Genomic DNA, 22,692 nt, shown 5'->3' with positions numbered 1-22,692 from the left:
TATCTGAATTGTATTTCCTTAAGTTTCTGACATCTTTGGAACTCATTAGAATTGAAAGATATTCATCAAGTGAAAAATGTTATACTTATGGCGGCCATCTTGAATTTGGCGGCCATATTGGATTTTTTTTACGTGGCTCCATATCTGAATTTTGTTTATACCCTTTAATCTTTCATTTTGCCAAGTTTCATGCTTTTACCATAAAGTGATCAATTATTCTGATATCCGCTGGACTAAAACTTTTCCAAAAATACGAAGTATGCATATCACAGAAATTCCATTGATTATAGGTCTATTTGCAAAAATTCTAACTAAAGCTTTTCTCGTGTTTAAAACATCAACAAATTATAGTTAATCGATAGTTAATAAAAAAAAAAGCTTTCCTGTTGGGGATGTTAAAATTGTTACGACGGCTTATATTCAACTTGCTATCCGATTTTAAACTTGTATTCAGTGTCTGTGCTATTAGCACTACTGCAACACACCTCGTTATCCCTATTATGGCATTGGCTTAGCTTATAACGTTTAACAACTGGAATAGTTCGAATTGAAAAATAAATTCTCAGTGACTTAATAACTCAATAATAACTATACATGCTATATGCCACCCTATAATTTGCGGAATTAATAAAATGAATTACTCACATCTTCTAGTAATCGTTATAAGTCACGTGATATGTTTATCGTTAGGATATGTTTAGTTATTATTAACGGAATTCCATTTTGAAAGCCGAAGTACAATCTAATTCAAAATAGTGGTTTATTCCTAGCTCTTTTGAATACATTAAAGTGATATCAATCGATTCAAGGTTGTGATTAAATCGTCAACAAATTTGACATTCGTGTAATGGTTAAGAACCATTGATCATTGTAATACCACTTTTCGTTTTATAAAATATCAATTGAGATTTGATGGAGATTTATATTAGGCATACGTTTGGTAGTGCATTCTAAAGCGAGTCGTTGATGTCTAACCACGTTTCTGTAAAACTATTCTTAATACTAGATTTTTCTGACAGATCAGATAAAGATCTGGATCAATATAAGTGTTTTTCTCAGATGTAATACCACTTAGGTCAACCACAAGTTTCATTAGGTATATGAACAATTTCCGATCTACTGTAATGTTATTGAATAAGGCTATTTTATCGTATGCCATAAACTCATTTCTACTACTGTAACAGTAAAATCTTTAACTTCTAAAACCCGTTAGTTAAATAATGTTTTTAACTGATGGTGGCTTTGAAACAATGTCTACCAATACCATCGCTATAGGTGACTTATTTTAAAATCGCTATGCGAATGATTGGCGGTAACTAAAAAAATATTTACGCAAACCATAGTATTCACAGATCTAAGGAGGACGACGACAGAATCAAACCATACATTTTGAAATAATATTTCATAAAACAATGCTAGAAAAATTCGAGAAAAAAAATCGATATGAATTTTGTGCGTCTAAAGTTCTTTTCTTAACTTAACTTCATCTGCAACGCTCTAAAACATATATTAGAAATCTAAAGATGTATACAATGTAAGAACATAAACAATAAAAAGCTATACATGTATAACTAAGAATTACCAAAAATATATCACAATTTTTAAACGGACAATTTTAGAAAGTTTTTTATAAATCATGTTAGTACATCAAATAATTGATAATCTGATGATACCCTCGGAGAGTGATAGTCTTTCAGCAGAGGTTTCCACCCAGTGCTGAAAAAATGAAATAACACGTTATAAATTTCATGCTTCTGAAGTGCTTTTTCTAGATTTATTGTCATTATTCATTCATACATATTTCTCTGGTTCGTGTTTTATACTTGATTTTATCAGAACAACCATTGTATAGTTATAATGCTACCCTCATTTTAATCTTCAGCAATATGAACGTTATGATTAAAAATAATTGAAATTAATCGACAAAGGCATTGAAATATAGTTTTCATGTCATAATTAGTTTGACACATTCAACTCATATTAATTTTAAATAAACTGCTTCATTATTTCTATAAAAAGAGGATCAAAAGATAACAGAGGGATATTCAAACTCATAGATCGTAAATAACTGACAACGCCATGGCTAAAAGGAAAAAGACAAATAGACAAACAAATTATAAATTAGCAAAATAGGAGTTTTTAAAGCAAATGTTATTGTGTACTGTTCAATCTGTATTTCAAACAAAAACCAAGCTTTCGTGTGAACTGTTAACTTAGGAACCTGCCCTTAAATAAATGGTTTGTTGTGTGGTGGTTTGAAAATAAATAACCTGACTTGCAATGTATTGAAAATAAATAACTCAGCAGGTCTAATAGAAAGTATAAGATGGCAACAGATTCTTCATATAAATTTCATCTTTTTTCCGAGAAAAATCGTAACTACATTGAGGCAAATGCCTCATGTAGGAAATTTCAAAACCAAACGCTTGTCTCCATATCAAATTGTGTTCACGGCGAGTGCCTTGCAAGAAGCAAGTTTTGTTCTCCCTCAGACGCACCCCTTGATTTTTCCAGATCATTGTTTCTTATTTATTTGTCTTTTGTTCTTTGATTGCCCTTCTGTATTCTGTTAGTGTTGCATTCCTTTTGTAATTTTGTTATTAACTTGATCATGAGTTTAAAAAAAGCAGAAGCCACAGACTTAACTATGTGAATTATATTTTTGCTTTATCATGCATATTTGTCTTTTGATATTGTCCCTAGAAACTTAAGTCTTACACTGAATGTAAACATTTTGCTTTAAGACCAAAATATTGTCAAAATTATTAAAACAGAGTTTGCATTTTCAAATTAATTGATTGATTGTTGGTTGCTTTACGCCGCATTAGCACAAAAAGGCTATACCGCGGCGATATTTTCAAATTAAGGAAGGGTCTGAAGGAACACCCAGAAAGCATGATTTTGCATCATTTGTTCTAAAGCTTCTTGGGCCCTCAGTGGCTACAAAACCCTTTCAAAAAAATTTTGCCTCGCTCCGCTCGGCGAAACATAATTGCCAATACATAAAAAAAAAATGCTAGATACAACCATACTTTAATACTGTGTATGTATGCAAGACAATACATGTATATGCAGTTGGGAATATAGAAGAGTCATTTCTACAGAGAATGATGATGAATTCTGATTAAATGGTACATAATGACTTAAGGGGGGTCACGTCACTTAACTATACATATATTTTTTTTTATAATAAACAAATAATTTAAAATTGTAGGTTTTCGAATATTATAAATATAGTTGTGAAAATAAATAATCAGTCCCCTGCTTTAAAGAAAATGAAAAATCTTGCTTCAATAGTGCAGAAAATAGATAATCTGTCCTCTTATTTTACAAAAATAAATAACTGATCCAAAACAAATCGTCCTGCCCACCCCCCCCCCCCCCCCCCCTGGATATCAAATGGTCGTCCCCTTAACATATACGCTAAATATTTCTGTTTTAATTCTATACTGCGGTTAATTATTTTTTTCAGACTTCACAAAGATTCAAGGAAAGATTAGATGAGAAACTGAATGTTACAGATACAAGTCAGATCGTTGGGTATCCAGAGGCTCCATTGGCGTACGATGCAGTCTGGGCTTTAGCTTTAGCTCTAAATAAAACTTCTATGCAGTAAGTGTGAAAATACTCAGAAGTGTACTTAAATGACATCAAATGTTTACTTTCGGTTCATGTCAGGTTAAAATCGAATTATGTTTTCTTCACAGTTTATTACAGCTATTAAAACAAAAGTTCCAAATGGTGAAGTTGTAATTATCCCTTCGTAAATTTTGCGGACGCCACCACGAGTTGGTTGACCGTTATGGAATAACCGTTTCAAAGGTGATATCGGAGATGTTCCTTACGTCGTAACTACAATCCCCTTCCCCTTTCGAATCAAACTCCGGACAGTGATCGTTTCCGTTCCGGAACTTATTTCCCTTACTCCATCAATTTTTAGAGTAGTATTCGGGCCCGTATGCGGATCGGAACTGGAACTGTCGGGGAGTTTGCTTTTGAATGTGACCTACCAAATTATACTATTAACCGGGTTTGTAATAACATGAGCAATACGACGGGTGCCACATGTGGAGCAGAATCTGCTTATCCTTCGGGAGCACCTCAGACCACCCCCAGTTTTTGGTGGGGTTCGTGTTGCTTAGTCTTTGGTTTTCTATGTTGTGTCATTTGTACTGTTATTTGTCTGTTTGTCTTTTTCATTTTTAGCCATGGCGTTGACAGTTTGTTTTCGATCTATGAGTTCCTTTGGTATCTTTCGCCCCTCTTTTGTTACGTTTTGGCTTTTATGTCATAATCTAATTATATTAAAAAAATATAATTCTAACAAATTTGTTATTCACATTTTAAAATCATAGTGAAATGATAGGAAGTCACTGTGTTTCAATTGTTTCGCGGCATCCTTGTTATCTGTAAATTTGTCACTTATAAATAAAGGTCATGGAAAAATATAAAAAAACATGTCACCGACTTTTAATTTGTTTGAGGCATCCTTTTTAAACACAAACAAATATTTTGCACCAAAACCTGTTAATATTGCGAAAATAATATATGAAATTACTATCTTTCGAATGATTTTTTAATCTAATGACTGGTATTATATAATCAGTATTCTCAGACACATTACTTTTTGTCATTTGTCATTTGTAATATGTGATTATCTGTTTGTTAATAATTTGATATTACGAGACGATTACAATTGTATTTTGATATTTTCTTTTCCTTTCAAAGCGTTGGTTTTCCGTTTTTGATAGAAATGGAAATGGAAATTTTGTACCCAATATAAATCATTCTGCATCGGTTGATCTGTAAAAAATCTTCCTTGTTTATTTACCCAGCATGCTAATTTTCACAGCTTCCCAAACTAAATTTGATTTGACAATGCACTTTGATAGTTCTGCAGCACCAGTGGTTAATTAGATCTGTGTTATTATTTAGCAGCAATCTATTTATTGCTGGCTTTGTGTCATGTGAAGAAGATACATCATTGTTGCTGTGAAGCCATCACTGTATAGTAAGAGAGATCGTAATTGTTAGAAAGAAACCATTGCGAGTGGCCATTAGTTCATTCAAGTAAAGAGGATTACATCAATTATCAACTACATCAGTGCGTATTAATTCAGATCAAAGTATTTGAAATCAGCATGAAGCAACAACAGAGATTAACGATTTACAATATGCGTAAAACAATTGTCTATTTGCACGTGATTTAAAAGCTTACTCAAACGACATCTTGTAACAAACAATATGACCTTTTTTTATCAGTATAAAGATTATCAGTGGTTATCGTGGGTTGTTGTCTATTTTTCATGTCAATCGTTTTGTCATTAATCCGGCCTTTTTTCTCTCTTTTGAAAAGCTTCATATATGTCATGTCGGAGTCTTTTGCAGCGGGCCATGCGGTTGATTTTGACTCATTGATGAATGACCAATACATTGCATACATTCACTTCATTTGGACTTCGATATTTTTTGTCTCGTGAGCAGTCACACGTCATGTCCCTTTTAAACACATTCTTTAAAGTTACATATTAACGTTTGCAAATCGTCAATAAAAAAAAGTGGGATTACTTAGGCAATTGTTGAAATTAAAATAACACAAAAAACGAACTCCATAGATAGTTAAAAAAACAGAAATTCCGTATCAAATGACAAAGTGAAAAGCTCAAACACATCAAACGAATGGACAACAACTGTTATATTCCTGAACTGTAATAGGCATTTTCTTATGCAAAACAAATGGTTGACACATCATTGGTTATGAATAGACATTTGGGTGACTCGTCATTGGTTATGACTCACCAACCATTGATTATAAATAGCGGTATACTACTGTTGCCTTTATTTATGACTCGTCTCTGAATCACCATTTTGCATGGCTCTCCATTAATTATGGCTTGTCTTTCGTTGTGGCCTATGATCGGTTGTGACTCAAAATCGGTGTACTTTTCAAACAGGAAGTTCTAACCTTTCCTGATCTTCCTAATTTACTGAAGGATGTTGCACAATATTTAGAATACTGTGTTGTGCTGTGTTTGCTATTGTTAATCTGTTCGTGGGTTATCTTTTTATCATCTTATGGTCTTTGATCGACACATTTGTATGTTCTTCCTTTTCGACGTTTTGTATGTATCAACCGTTTTGGAATGTTACATAAGTAAATCAAAGCACTTTAAGAGTTTTCTAAGTTTACACTGTCACTTATTTATTCTATGAAATCGAATTAAAGGCAGCGTTCATAGTGTTAAAAATCAATCTCAAGCTAATTGTATAACTTCTCTGTTAGATCATGAAATGTGAAGCTCAATTTTAAAGGTTATTAGAATTTAATTGATATTTTGAAAGACATGTGTCAACCTCAATGAACAGCATTGATACGCTCTTTGTTGTGATGAAGTTATGACATGTACAGAGCGCAATAACAGTAACAAAAATAAGATGAAGATTACTCAGAAGCGTTCGGATGTTTCTCAATTGATCAATTACTTGCTGTCTCTTCATAGAAACAGTATTGCTGTATATCCTTTAAACTGGTCATACACTGTTCAAAAAATGAAAATACTTTAATGGATCCGAAACAAACCAGACTGATATCGACTTTGCTAAATATACTTCTTTACCATGAAGAATATGTTGGTTAGTAAAACATATGTACAATGCCCTCATTTGAGTTCACTCATGGGTTTAAAACAGACAGCAATTTAATATCACAGATTCTATGTAACATACTTTAAATATTCTTCTGCTATTTAACATATACACGTATTTATAAATTAATTAGCATTAAGCATGGCTTGTCAAAACACAATTTATCCGAAATTGTAAACTTATTGATATAAGAAGATGTGATATGAGTGACAATGTGACAACTCTCCATCCAAGTCACAAATTATACAAGTAAACCATTATTGGGCAAAATACGGTATTTAACACGGAGCCTTGACTCACACCAACAGTAAGCTGTTTTGCAACGAATGTCCACCGCCACCAATAGGAATAAATGTCAATTTGAAAACGATTAATCGGAATTAAGAATTGTTTTAAGTTTAATTTCTGTTGTGATTGTCTTTCCAATTAAGTTTCAGATAAATTTGAAGCATTTAAAATTGTTTTCGAAGTATACATTTGATTTTAGTGAATACATTTATAATTTATTACTTATACAGAATAATGTTCTGACAACTTAAAGTTTTTTTCAAATGTCCATAGTCATGAAAAGTGCCAGAGGAATTCCTAAGAAATGTATGCATGGATCTTTATTGATTGAGTGATCTTAAGAAAAAAAATTAATTATAGAAAAATGCCATTAAGATAGTTTATTTCAATCATTTAAAATTATTGAATAGACGATGGCATCATTCCTCAACATAATGTAATTTAACGCTGTAATGATGACTTCCTCTTACACTTTTTGTTGACTGTTGATTATATTTATCCCATTTGTCTTAAAATAGAGGGAATCATAAATATAATTATGTCAGTCATTGTTTGGGGTGGGGTTGATGGGGATGAGTTCCACTTTGTGCAAGTCAAAGTAAAAAATGAATCATTTGACGAAAAACAACGGTTGTAGTGATTCGAATATCTACTGTTTAGCCAGAACTCAATTCGCCAAAGTCATTAAGATTATAACACAATGTTGACTGCTGTATGTTTTATTCACACATTGTTGTCAATGTAATTGAATGTTTAGCGAATGTCATATAAATAAAAGCAACAGTAGTATACCGCTATTCAAAACTCATAAATCCATGGCTCCGTATTGAATACCGTATTTTGCCCAATAATGGTTTACTTGTATAATTTGTGACTTGGATGGAGAGTTGTCACATTGGCACTCATATCACATCTTCTTATATCAACATAAGTCGGGGATTTAATCAACTATTTTCTACATAAGGAAATGCCTATACCAAGTAAGTTTTATAACAGCTGTTTTCTTTTCTTTTGGTGTGTAAAAGATAAAATCACAAAAATACTGAACTCCGAGGAAAATTCAAAATGGAAAGTCCCTAATCAATCGAAACCCAAAAGCTCAAACATATCAAACGAATGAACAACAACTGTCATATTCCTGACTTGATACAGGCATTTTCTCATGTAGAAAATGGTGGATTAAACCTGGTTTGATAGCAAGCTAAACCTCTCACGTGTAAGACTGTCGCATACAATTCCATTAAATTGACAACAATCTGTTTGAGCTTTTGATTTTGCCATTCATTGCTGGACTTTCCGTTTTGAGTTTTCCTTGAGTTTGGTGGTTCTGTTATTTTACTTTTTCTATTTTTTCTTATTTTACTTTTTAAAGCCATGGAAAAGGTTTAGCTAGTTATAAAACCAGTTGGTTTTTCCATCATTTTCCACATAAGGAAATGAAAAGCAACGAGGACCCAAAATTTACCAAATACATAAAAAGGCAACTGTAGTATGCAGGTGTTTAAAGGTCATAAGTCGATACAGAGAAAACGAATCCGGGTTAAAAACTAAAACCGAGGAAACACATCAACCATAAGATGAAAAAAAATGAACAACAGTAAAACTGAAGTGCAAAAAAACAAAAAACACACGCTTACATACATAGAAAGAACTATTTCATAACAACTTTCATATTCTTGACTTGGGATAGGACATTTTAAGACAAAAATGGTGGGTTGAATCTGGTTTAATGGCTAGCCATTAAAATATATATTGAAACAGTGTTTCTGTTTAACCAGTTTTATTGAGCTAGTTGGACACACATGTCGAGGTCTCTTTTTTTATATATGACTATCTCACGGCACGGTGATGTCGAATAACTCAAATTCAAAATCAAATTGTAATAGTGATAATTTCAAAACCCATGAGTTTCTCTCAAATCTTAGCCAACTAAATGACAAAATAACCAGAAGACATAACTAGAGACGAACAACATCTCCTTTTATTCGTATGTTTTTAATGATTATAATCACTGTGTGGTCATCAATTGGTGAATGAACATTTTAATCGAAATTCAAAAGTGAGAATAATGGCAGAATTGTATTTTCAGGTTGGCGGAACAGAAGAAATCGTTGGAACATTTCGACTATTACAGTAATGATGTAACAAGAGAAATTTACTCAGCAATGAATAATACAAGATTTCTTGGAGTTTCGGTTTGTAATATATTGGCTTTCATTCTCAATAATTAATTTGTATCATCAAATGGGATTTTAAAATGAACAAAACTGTGTAATAAATTGCATACATAAAAGTATCATTTTCAAACAGTTAAAATGAGTAGTCGTTGCCTACTTTAATTTGGGGCTGTCATTTTTTTTTAATTATTTCTTTGGAATAACCAAACAGTATACAATGAGGCGGCAATAGACAACTTTCGAGTTCATCCGTCATCGGAAAAAACTCGTCAATTATACGCGCATTTATCATCGTCATTTGTGCGTTTAGGGGCGTCGTCACTTCCTTCCAATGTTGAGCGAGTGGTTGGAAAACTATAATTCTATATTGTACGAATTATTCGGCAAATTGAATTCTCAAAATTGACAATCAACACTGCTGTCATTAGGGAAATGTCAGTAAGTACCTACAGAGCAACCATTATTTCTAGTTTATCCTGCACAAAGACGATCACTAAGACGCTTGATGAACGTAAATAGTGCAGGGATACAGGCGAGCCCCTCTATCTGGTAAATGACGTCATAAAGGCGTGTATAATTGACGAGTTTTTGCCGGTGACGGATGAACTCGAAAGTGGTCTATTGATTGCTATGCTAGACATTTTGGTGGACTTTTCTAATTAAAAGTTTTTAAATGAAATGAGTTTGCCAAATTTCCAACTACAACAATTAAAAACTCAATTTTTTGGCAAAATGAACTGCATCAACCAAGTTCTTAAAACTCTATTTAGTCTTATACAAATTCTTTGTGGTAGTTACTCTATGATTTATGGTGCTGTATCGGAAACATACAAGCAAACATAATATAACAACAATAAATCAATGTTAGCAGTCATCAGACAGAGTCATTAATTTTCAATTACATTTTGATAGTCTTCAGTAGCACAATGGTTAATGTTTTGGATGCCCTTTTCTTAATTTGGTTCACCGAAACAAATTGTTTTCATTGAGATTTTGGCTAACGTAATATTTCTTTCACTGTGTCTAGACGTAAGATGCAGACCATCATTCCAATATAGTTATTAGATGTGTTGTTAATTCTATATTATCAGGGAAATGTTGCTTTCTCCTCGGAAGGTGACAGAATTGCATGGACACAGATTGAACAGATGATAAGTAAGATATTTAAAAACGGTTAAATTCCTTTAACATATCAAGTGTATATAAAATATGATCGCAGAAAGCATCTTCTCTAGACAATAGTGCTTATATAGAATGAATTTGTCCGTTTATTGCAATGAAAATTACATTAAAGTTTTAGGTTTGATTCTGTTTAATAACTAGTATTACTTTTAATGAAGAGTATCATGTAGACGAAACATGCGTACGGGGTAACAAATTATAAATCATGTATCTTTCAAAATTCATTAAGGCTCATCAGAATTGCTTTCCAGATTCATGAAAATGTTTTTAAATGTCTTTTCTTCGTAGAACATAAGGTTTTTTTTTCAATACACACGAAATAATGTAAGTTATGTTTATATTCAATTATTTTTTACCGTCTAGCAAAATTGCAAGTGTTCAATATGAATGACCTTTAATCACTGCATAATTACAAAATATTAAGGTAAACAAGTCCATGTTCTGTTTCAGATGGAACATATCGCAAATTAGGTTATTATGATTATAACACAGATAATTTGACATGGTTTGATGCTGAGAAATGGAAAGGTATGTATATACTATCACTGTATATTGGAACTGTTTGCGAAATATCAATTAATGTCAGATTTATTAAACTGTTTTTAAGGGTCTTTTTATATAGAAATAAATATCGAAAGTATCTCGGACACAAACATCAACAAGATAAAACTTACACCAAACTACTGTGATAAAACAACAAAATATGTGAAAGCTGACAAACAGAGGTGTAATTGTGATGAAATTACATTCCAAAAAAAAGACAATGAATATTATGTACAAGTACAAATTTTGCCATTTGATTGGGGACTTTCCTTTTTGAATTTTCCTTGGAGTTCAGTATTTTTGTGATTTTACTTTTTACCTATCAAAATATTTGTATCACTACAGTTGATCTGGATTTTTGCAACTATATATTTCTCCTTCGTTACGATTTCAATTAATTTATCCAGGTTCGTTATTTTATAATTATCCACATTTGAACCCTATGATTCATGTTTCTACTAATACAGATTTTGCTCCATTTTCATTTTTAGGTGAAAAACCACCACCGGATCGTACAGAAATTGAACCATTTCTCAGAGTGGTAACATACAGTTTATTTGTGTCTGTTTGTGCCTTAGCTGCCTTGGGGATAATCTTTGGAATTGTATGTCTGTGTTTTAATATTGTCAACAAACATAGAAGGTACGGTATGAATTCAACTCTCTTTCTTCTTTTCGAACTTGTACATAATATAATAAAGGGCTGAAGGTTCTGTGACTTCTTTTTTATTCATCTGTTTCAAAATGTTTTTACATTGCAAGGTCTTTGAACATGAGTCATACTACTGATATTGTGCACCATTTTTAACTTTCAACTGCAGTCTTGTTTACATTCTAGAGTAAAACAAAGATCCAGGACATAATTCTCAGAGATAACTTTATTTGTCCTGTCAATGACCGCTTTATTGTGATAAGATCATTAATAAACAAAAGACATATTGGGTATACGGCAATCAGGGAACACATAAAAAACTAAAAAAAAAAAAAAAAAAAAAAAAAGTCAACAATAGAAAATGAAAAAATTGTTTAACAACAAAAACGAACTGTAAGCTTAATTAAATAAGGAAAATGTCCACAAAGACTAGATCAACCAACTGTACTGCTGGCAAAAACTGTTATGTTCCTGATTTGTAACATGCTTTTTCAAAGAAAATAGTGATTCAAACCTGGTGTTATAGCTAGCTATCATCCAACTTGTATGACAGAATTTTATTGATGCGTTACATTTCCTAATTTGTATGTGAGTGAGCAATCATAACATACTTAGTTATAAACGTGACAACAATTGCTTCACATACATCATAGACATACAACACAATTGTCGACTTAAATATTTCGAACAAACATACAGTCGAACCTAACTACAATGCCAACAAACAAATGTGTGTACAGAATAAACAAATGCACTTTACTTGAAAACCTTGGAATAATTTGTAAAGGCGTTGAGCTTTGTCCTTCACGAAAGCATTATTTTTCATCTGGTCTTTTTCATTGTCTAGAATGTACGCAATACAAATGTTGCCAATATGTACTCTTATATGTATCTGATTGTGTTTGTTCATAAAGGACGATAAAAGAGGGACGAAAGACACCAAAGGGACAGTCAAACTCGTAAATCTAAAACAAACTGACAACGCCATGGCTAAAAATGAAAAAGACAAACAGAAAAACAATAGTCACATGACACAACATAGAAAACTAAAGAATAAACAACACGAACCCCACCAAAAACTAGGGGTGATCTCAGGTGCTCCGGAAGGGTAAGCAGATCCTGCTCCACATGCAGCACCCGTCGTGTTGCTTATATGATTACAAATCCGGTAAATAGTCTAATTCGGTATGTCAAATTCATGAAAGGGAAGGGGATTGTAGTTACGACGTAAGGAACATATCCGATATCATTTGTGAAACGGTAAATACTTCCTTTTCAGTTATTGTTCAATGCAAGACGCTATGTTTAGTGGTCTTTTTCTTAAATAAATATTACAATTATAATTTTATATCGGGCAAGTGATGGAAGCCTTGACCACTGTCAAAATGCTGCATGATCGATACATATAAACTACACCAGTAATGAAAATATTCCCATGTGAAGCTCTGTTCATCCATCCCTAGATGAAGCCGTAATTGTGAAATATAAGATGACATTTGATTAACCAAGCATAAATATTTTGATATTGCTGTCAGAATTATTGGTAAAATTATTCAAAAAGCGATCAATTTGATATCAAAACTAATATATTCGTTACTGTTGAAGAAGGTATTTGTTTTTACACAACAAAAATAGAGATAATTTTTTTGGGTATATGTGATTTCTTTTGACCTCTGTACACCAAACAGCACTTTTATAGTAAACAATGCCTTTATTAACATTCAGCTCAAGTGTTCGGAAACGAGAATGAAAAATGGAAATACAAATATGCATTTAATTAAAGTAAAACATATTCAATTTTATTGTGAAGGTAACATTTCAATCTGCAAATGTTTTATTAATAGTAAATGTCAAAGACTCACTAGGGTAGCAGATGTCTCTTGCTAATATTTGGTTTTCAATTTCCAAGATACATTTTAATTAACACTAGTAATTATAACAACGGAAACTTGTTTGAAAAACCTGTAGTAGCAAGGTTTTCGTTAAAGTTTGAAATGCAATAGTGGTATTAGCTTCTTAGTAACAATTGACAACACTTGACTGTTACTGTCAGTTCTCATAGAACTTGATAGGGAACTAACAAATTATGTGTAACCTATTATTTAATTCCATGCATATATCGATGACAAACATATACTTATTTTGTAGGTGCATAGCGTACTCCCAACCTAATATGAATAACATAACCATATTCGGTTGTATGGTATGTTTGGTTTCAATATTTTTATTGGGATTGGATGGACAATTTGTTGAACCAGATACCTTTCCTCTTATCTGCCAGGTAACTTCCTATCAGCTATATTTTGTTTTATAGAAAACAGCCACATTTTTTAATTCTATAAAAATTAATCCACTCCATTGAATTATATTGTCAATTGATGATATTGTTTTAACTTCCGTTACTGATTGGAACCAGAGTAACAGTGAAGAATTAAAGGTCCGTCGTCAATGATTGATTTACAAACTTATGAACACATAGTATTCATACAACAACAAAATGATCAAATGCCTTGCTATCTTTCGGGGGGAGGATACAACCCTATTTTCGCATTATATTTTGTAATTCAGTTTCCTCATTTAAACATCATCATTGCAAAGCACGCTTTTCCATACACATTGATGCATTGTTGAAAGATTAAATAAAAAATATCAGCTATATGATTTGTGTGTTTTATGTTGTTTCCATTTGCAGATCCGATGTTGGTTATTGTCACTTGGTTTTACATTGGGATATGGGGGAATGTTTTCAAAAATTTGGACAGTTCACAGGTTGACAACTGCAAGGAAAAAAGAAAAAAAGGTAAGTTTTATTGATGCTGAATAATTTTTATGAAAATTGAGTTAATTTTCAATTTATATTTAGTATCACTTTGTTTGTATCTGTTTGGTGTTGTCTGAAAGCAAGATATCAGGGAATCAGTATGCTAATGTAACTTAAATATTAAAATCTGAGGTTTAAGCAGATGATTGTGTAAAGGGTGGCTACAAATAACATTTCAAAAATATTAAAAATAAAAAAAATAAAAAAATAATAGTATGTATGGTTATGTTTTTATCAATGCAAAATGTTAAAAGGTCCCCACGGGAGACAACAAACGGTGGTCAATCCGTTGAAAGGAGACTAGAATTTCAAACAGCTATACTAGCTTATTTACGTTGTACTTGACTTTAACATATGAAATAATCATGCGACGAAGTATCTATGTTAAGTATTTTAACAATATACCATGTCATGGGATGATGATATTTGAGTAAAAATGTAAAACCCCAACCTACACCAGTAATTAGAAAATTGAAAATATAAGTGTGATTCTGACATGACGTCCTTCCAACGCTTTCAGCACACACCCGTGGTAAAATATGAATATATTGCCTTGGCTGTTCCGATGGTACTCTCATGTTATATGCTTTTTATGAATGAGGAACCCGGCGGTACAGAACGATGACGTAAGAATATAAGCATTTTACGGGACAATACACGCTGGTGAAACCGAAAACAAGGAAACGTGAACAAACGATGCTAAAATGTGGTATAAGCCAATTTTTTTTATACATATAAGACATATAAGTAAATAATCATTTGAATTCATCCAAAACTATCTGAATACTTTATTGTAAATAGTTTAAGCATATCACTAATTCGATTTGCTACGTTCTTTTACGCCAATTTAATAATGCGTTTATTTATTGGAACGGCAAATATTTGCCTCCACCTAGAGCGCTTCGATCCAAAAGAATTGCCTTATTTGTCCTATTAGAATCAGAATAATTCATGGGGGCTAGAATTTCGTAATTTTACCACGGGTTGTCTCTTTATGCCGATATTGTACCCTCGCTATCGCTCATGGTAACATATTTGGGATAAGGGCCAACCCGTGGTAAAATCACGATATATTCAAGCCACAATGAATTATTTCTTAAATGATAATTACAAAAACAAAAATTCATTCAATTGAATTTCTTATACCTAATATACCATATAATTCATAAATAAATCTTTACGTTTATTTAAAGCAAAGTCGTAGATGATCACATAATCATCTTACAAAAGGCAAAAATTACCGATGTTCAAATCCCACAAATTGCAACAAAACCAAATTAAGGTAACCAACAAAAACTGTGGGAATCACATAAACTCTTAAAGGAGTAAGACCGTGTGCGTAGTCTTTTGCTATTCATGTGTTATCCAATATTCGAATTCAGACTAAAAATGTAACAACTGGGAACAGGTCACAATCTCGTTTACGTATGCATTCTTTCAGAACACATTAACATTCAGCTTTTTGCGAAATCAAGAAAAGCGCTTCGAACACATGATGTTTTTTTAAAGTATTGCTTTCATTTGGTATATTTTTTTCTAGAAGAATTGCGCCCCTGGCGTGCACAATTATATACATTTTATCTTTAATGGGTTCTTCTTCCTGTGTAGCTTTTTTGGAACATTTTGAGTTTAATAACTGAAAACGACATTTAATTGATATGGTATGACCCCGTAAAAATACACGTATTCAGTATATTTTTTGTTGTTGAAATAATTGATATTCGATCAAATAAGTATGTATGTGTTATTTTGCAGAAGGTAAATAGTTGTGAGCTGTATACAGTGTTGATAGTCATTCTAGTATTAGATGTTGCCTGTTTGACAACGTGGCAAATCAAGGATCCGTTGTACAGAACTGTAGAGACATTTGACATGGAAACACAGACAAATACGGACGAAGATATAGTGTACCAACCCCAGCTAGAGCACTGTACTTCAAAAAACATGTCAGTTTGGTTAGGTAAGTGACCAGTCTATAAATAAAAATGTAGTGTAAAAAGTAAAATCACAAAAATACTGAACTCAGAGGAAAATTCTAAACGGAGAGTCCCTTATCAAATGACAAAATCAAATGATAAAACACATCAAACGAATGGACAACAACTGTCATATTCCTGACAGTAAATGCTAGCATTGTATTTTTTTTGTTTCTTATCTAGATTTGTTTTTATTTTAATCGATTTTTTTACTTTCAAATAGAGATATACTACTGTTGCCGTTATTTGCCATTTGTGTTGAAACCTTGGACATTACTTCCGTTGTTTTTTTTAACAATTGTGAGTAAAAGATTCACGGCACTTTCATTATATTTTATGATACAACCCTATATATATATATATATTGGCGTTGTCCTAATAAGAATGCAAATCAAAATGATTGACTGCCTATAAAACACGTTCATGTCTTCACTTCTCCGAGTGACACCTTTCCTTTTTATGATTAGTCGTATGTGCTCTATGAATTTGAAGATGAATTTCTAGCGGATAGCAGACGATTAATCCGATAGCTCTTAATGAGTAAGTGGCACGCTCTCTACATGCTAAGGACCTCTCCTACAATTCTTTGATTGATCAGTATGTAGCCCTGTTGCCAGGCACAATTTATGTATACCACCTAACATACCTTTATTTTTCAGTGGCAGTCATTTTTCCCCTCCTGGGTCGACTTTCCGAACATCCCTATGGAATAAATTGATAATTTGGTCTCGTTCGAATTTGCATGAATTAATTCCAATGGGTCAATCAATCAATATAAGGAGCATCATTGTGACAAACTTATTTGCCAAACCTTTTCTCTCATCATTAACTACAGTGAAACGTTTCCTTCCGATGGTTTTATGACTAAAATTTTAATTTGCGAGAACATAAGCATGACATTGAATTTTGATAAAAAAAAAATGACATTCTTTGCATTAATTCGACCAGGTGATAAAGTAGTAAAATGTGTCGGTTTAAGTGAAATACATCATTATGAAATAATTATGATTGATATTGCGAATATCTTATCTTCAAAACTTCCATTCTACAAGCAATGAGTATAAATGTAGCAATATGATAATAAAACAAAACAGCAAGTTGATTCTTAATCTATAACACACTTGATACAGTTAAATCATAGTGATTTCATGTCTGTTTCCTTTTTTTTCGTATATGTGTTTTCGTGATTTAATGGTTTCTAGATGTGCTATAACATTTAACCTTGTAATCTTTTATCTTTTGCAATTGCTTGCAATATTTAAAATCAGCACATGTAGAGTAGGGTTGGCCTACCCTTCTAAAGCACCTGAGATAAAACCTAGTTTTGGTGGGATTCGTGTTTGGTTTTTTTTGTTGTGTTTTAGTTATTGTTGTTTGTCTGTTTGTCTTTATTATCTTAAGCCATGTTTATTTTTTACTTATTAGTTTGAATGACCCTTTGGTATTCTTCGCCTCTCTTTATATACATTTAATACATTACGTTTTGCACAATTTAGATTCTTGATAGTCAGTATATTCTAAATTAAAGTAATTAAAAGGAATATACATTCTGCGTGTAAATATTCATGAGTCACAGCCATTGATATTGATGAATAATTTGTAAACAAAAAGCACTCAGAAGATTTCAAAGACTATCTTAAATTAATGCATTGAGACTGTGACAACTTCGTCGCTGTGAATTAAAACAACGAGATGTCAAATGGAAAAAATCAAACTTGAAGTTAACATTCAATCGTCATTAGTTTCAAACTCGAATTATAATTTGGTTGATCGAATTATCACTTCTTTTGGCTCATTTTCATCAGTCATAGTCAAGTCGTGACGACATCAGATGCAATGTTTGGGTGTAACATTGAAAATTAATAACCCAAAAACTAACATACAACGGCATTTCGGAAAGATTGCGACAAAGCATTTCATGTTCATTTTCAACTTCAGGCAGACAGATAATTTCACTTTTATTTTTATTTATTTCACTATCGATAATTAATGAGGTTGCAATTAAAATGGGACAAATGTCCATGTTGTGTGTATTGTGCAATAGAAAACCATTAGTAAACGGAGAAAACCAGACAGGTTTCTGCTCTAATATAAAATATAATCCTATCAAATATGACCATAAATCTGACAAATGGATTGATGCTGAGTGAGTCTAGTCAATTTCAGATCGACTGCAAATGGTAATCACGGAGATTACAATTACAAACGTAAAAGACTAATATTTGGTCAATGTTAAGGAAATATATGGCAAAATCTCAATACACAGCTTGGATGACATTTACCAAATTGTTCGATTCATACGGACTGACCAGGCCAAGCAATTTGTGTTAATTATTGTCGAGTATGTGCAGAAAACGTGTAGTTAATCGCTCTTTTTGCCCATGGTCATTCTGGAAGTTAAAAAAATACTAATTGTTACAAGCGAGAATCTGGCAATACGAACGTTGATTTCTTATAACACAAAATGTATCTTTTATATTTGCACTGTGACGTCATGCAGATTATCCATCAAACTTAATACATTATTTTGATTGATAAGATGAAAGTGCACCAAATAGCATTAGATGCATGCATTTAATTCCATTTTGAGCATACTTTCTGCTATTATAAATCATGTTGTTAAATTGTCTGAATGTTCGCCCAAAAAAAGTGTTAATTCGACATCAATCTTCGAATTCTAAGACATTTGCGTTCATTTGTTTTAACCTGAGACAGAATTTTCTTAGTAAAACATTAATCATTATTTGCAAAATGACCAAAAGACGAAGCAGAATATTTGTTATACGTGACAGTAATGTTTTATTTGCAATTTAAATTAATGGACTCTTTAATTATTTGTTTCGTGTCACGAAATATGTCTTTATCATAATACATGTACATAGTTCTACAGAACTGCGTAAATCTAATGGAGGAATACTGACAACAGTACAAATAGCATAATTGCAGGAATTAGCAATAAGGAGGGAACACATTCGTGATCGTATTATCACGGGGCTATAACTTTACCAACTATGGGACGTAAATTCTTACAAAAGAAAATGAGTGTACCAATTTTGCAATTTGACAGTTGTTATATATTCTTAAGTGTGTTTTGAGCCTTTGATATTGCCATTTGATTTTGCACATTCCGTTTTGCCCGGAGTTCTTAATTTATTTTCATTTTACTTTTTATCCACTGTAAAACAATCTCAAAGATAGGCGAAAGATTCAAAAGAGATACTCAAATTTATCAGTCGAAAACAAACTGACCATGCAACGTCAAATAAAGAGATAAAAACCACCAAAAGACAATTAATAGTAAAATAAATAACACATAGAAAAGACTGGGTTATACGAACTCGGTAAAAAATCGGCTAACTCCAAAAAGTAACCGGATCCTGATCGAATTATGGCACCCGTTTGTTGCTCATGTAATTAGAATCCCGATGATCAGTAAAATTCGGAAGGTCTTATTCGAGGAAATGAGGTGGGATTGTGGAAACGACAACTTGAACATACTTATCGTCATCTTTACACAGATATTTTATACAAATTAGCCCTTTACGGCGTTCAAACTGTCGAAAGGATGATTTTACCTCTATTACTTTGAATTTTTTGGTTTAATATTTTTATTGCGAAAGCTCTCTATATGTCAACTGGGAATTATATACTGCATATGCAGCCTACATAGAAATGGAAAGCTGAAATCCTGTCTTTTGTTGTAAACTTTTGTGTTAAATCGACGTTCTTTGTCAATTTATAGATGTAAGTCGAGATATGACCAACACTTGACTTTGGTCTGTCATCTTTTTTAAGGTCTCTGTAATAGAAACAGTTTACAAATTTACCAAAATTACTTCGTGAAAATACATCATCTTTATTTTGGAAAGTGAAGTAAATTTCTTTAAAAAAAACTCCTGGCACACATATCCTCCATATGTTTAAATGTCCCCTTGGTATTCTTCGTCTTTATTTTGTGCTGCTTAACGGAGAATGAGCATTTTACAATTGGCAAATTAAATGTTATTAAGAGACGTCTGATATGCTTGCGAAAATTTAGCATTTTCTTTTAAATTGTTTTCAAAAAATATTTCAAGTCTTGGACATTTGTCGGTTCCTCCCTCTCCCTACTTTTGATGTGTTTGCTCTCAATCATTGTATTTATAATAAGACATAATTAAATTAAAAGATGTTTTTAATGTTTATCATATTTCAATTTTAGGAGTTATATTTGGTTATAAAGGAATCCTTTTATTATTCGGCATATTTCTAGCCTATGAAACCCGGAGTGTCAAATTGAAACAAGTGAATGATTCTAGATTTGTTGGTATGAGCATTTATAATGTTGTGGTGAGTAGAAATTTGTACCGGGAGACATCTTTTCGCACTCTAACCGAGATTTGTCAAATACATCATAATCCTAAATTAGTGTACAAAAGAATAAATCTTCTTAGACTTAAAATCAATGAAAGGATTATAATAGAGTATATACTTCGATGCATATTTCAAACAAATGTTATACAATTATGAATTTTTCAATATTTTCAAAACAAAGAGATAAAACAAAATAGACTTTAGAATCAAATATATTCTCGACTGTTTCGCTATATTTAATGGCGGCTAAAATAGCATCCTTGTAAATATTGTTTACATCTACTGTGAATACTCTAATGTTGGGGTTGACACGGACATTCATTACTTCAGATTTCTCAAGAGATTTAGCCGATTTATTCTATATTCTCGAAGCACCATACAAAGAACCAGTCATCATTTGTAGTGTAAATTAAGTTGTTATATCTTTTGTCTGTAATATAATTATTACGTGATGAAAACGATGCAGCAGTATTTTTTTCAATATCTCGTCAGATACAATTACGATTTAATAAAAGAAGCAAATGTAAATCATTCGGTTCTATTGCATCTTTGTATTGTATATGTTAAAAATTTGAGGTTTTATTCGATTGAGATTCAAAGTATCAGCCAAAATGTCGGAGCATTGCTCTATTGATTGAAGCCTTTTTAATTGTTTTTCTTTATTTGTGTACAAATGTATCGGATTATGTAACGTGAAAACTTGTAATACTGTGGTTGTTCTGTCCTTATGCATAGATGGTCGCAGCCATACTTGGCATTAATTTTGGAGAGATTTTTGAATTGCAACACTGATGACTTCAACTTAATAATTGGTTTCCACATTATATTTTTTTTATTTCACTGCAACTAATGAGTAAAATGAACTAATGTCTATCGTACTTAATTAGAAGCCTTGTTGTATTTTTATATATTTTTTTTTTAAGTATAACTATTAAGTAACGAGTACATGCTCCATCGTTTGCCGATAAAATACAGAGGTTAACTTTCTGCATATTTTGTACTTTACAGGTGCTTTGTGTAATAACTGCTCCTATTACACTACTTATAAACAATCAACAAGATGCCAGCTTTGCCTTTGTGTCTTTAGCCATTCTTCTATGCAGCTTATTATCCACGGGTCTTATTTTTGTTCCAAAGGTAAGATTGTAATTTTTGTGAAGTATACGTCAATGAGACAGAATCCTAACAACAATAAACAACAAAAAAAACATCTTAAAAACAAACATTAGTCTTCTATAAGACACATTCTTAACATTGTTTTAAGCCCTTTTAAAATTGTACTTGGTCTATAATTCACATACTATATTTGTAAACAAGATTTACCGATAACACAAAATTCAGTGGATAACATAAAGCATCGAGATATGACATAAGATAAGACAACAACTGCCAAAGTATCTCACACAAGTCTAAACAAGTGGCGTAGTTGACGTGTATGTAAAATAAGTTAACTGATGTTGAAATCTAAGAAGATACAAATCAAAATAACAAATCAAAACTGATAGACTCGTCGAACTTGAAAATGAGTTTGACTGGGTTCGTCGTCATCGTACGCGTCTCCATCTAAAACTGTAGTCAACTCTTATGCGTTTATGCGTTATATCCTCATAGACCAGTGTTTGTAATCATTAGAGCTGTTGCATCATCATTTGTTTTCCATATGATAAACACATATAGACTTGTAAATATAGGGAAGTCAAGTGAGTCAATTGCACCATTTTCTATATATGGACATGCCTGTTCCAAGTCAAGAATATGACAGTTTTTATCCATTTGTTTGATATTTTTCAGCTTTCAGTTTTCCATTTTAAAAGGGACTTTCTGTTTTGAATTTTCCTTAGAGTTTTTATTTATTTTACTTTCTGAAAGAATTTATTTCCACATGAGGCATTTCTTGGCGAACAGATTGGAATAAGGGCGGTAACATGATGTAAAAAAAACGAAGCAAAAAATGGATGGTTGACGGAAATAAAGATTTGGTATGCGCTACAGTGAGCGAGCTTATAAGAACAAATAAACTATAAGCATGATGAAAAATGGATGATGAATGTTTTGG

General features: G+C 32.1%; 1 protein-coding gene across 1 annotated transcript in view; it reads left to right on the top strand.

Moving 5' to 3' along the window:
- LOC134708273 (gamma-aminobutyric acid type B receptor subunit 1-like) overlaps window positions 1-22,692 on the top strand; it is an 84,893-nt gene that overhangs the window by 60,518 nt on the left and 1,683 nt on the right. The window contains exons 7-16 of the mRNA XM_063568688.1: window positions 3,473-3,612; window positions 9,023-9,128; window positions 10,202-10,265; window positions 10,743-10,820; window positions 11,327-11,477; window positions 13,635-13,767; window positions 14,179-14,286; window positions 16,063-16,267; window positions 20,485-20,612; window positions 21,645-21,773. Coding sequence (XP_063424758.1) covers window positions 3,473-3,612; window positions 9,023-9,128; window positions 10,202-10,265; window positions 10,743-10,820; window positions 11,327-11,477; window positions 13,635-13,767; window positions 14,179-14,286; window positions 16,063-16,267; window positions 20,485-20,612; window positions 21,645-21,773 — 1,242 coding nt within the window. The remainder of the gene's footprint in view (window positions 1-3,472; window positions 3,613-9,022; window positions 9,129-10,201; window positions 10,266-10,742; window positions 10,821-11,326; window positions 11,478-13,634; window positions 13,768-14,178; window positions 14,287-16,062; window positions 16,268-20,484; window positions 20,613-21,644; window positions 21,774-22,692) is intronic.

This window comes from Mytilus trossulus, chromosome 2, assembly GCF_036588685.1.
Source record: "Mytilus trossulus isolate FHL-02 chromosome 2, PNRI_Mtr1.1.1.hap1, whole genome shotgun sequence".
In the NCBI taxonomy this organism is placed as follows: Eukaryota; Metazoa; Mollusca; class Bivalvia; order Mytilida; family Mytilidae; genus Mytilus; species Mytilus trossulus.
The sequence above is the reverse complement of the archived record's forward strand: the minus strand, read 5'-3'. Positions and strand labels throughout refer to the sequence as shown.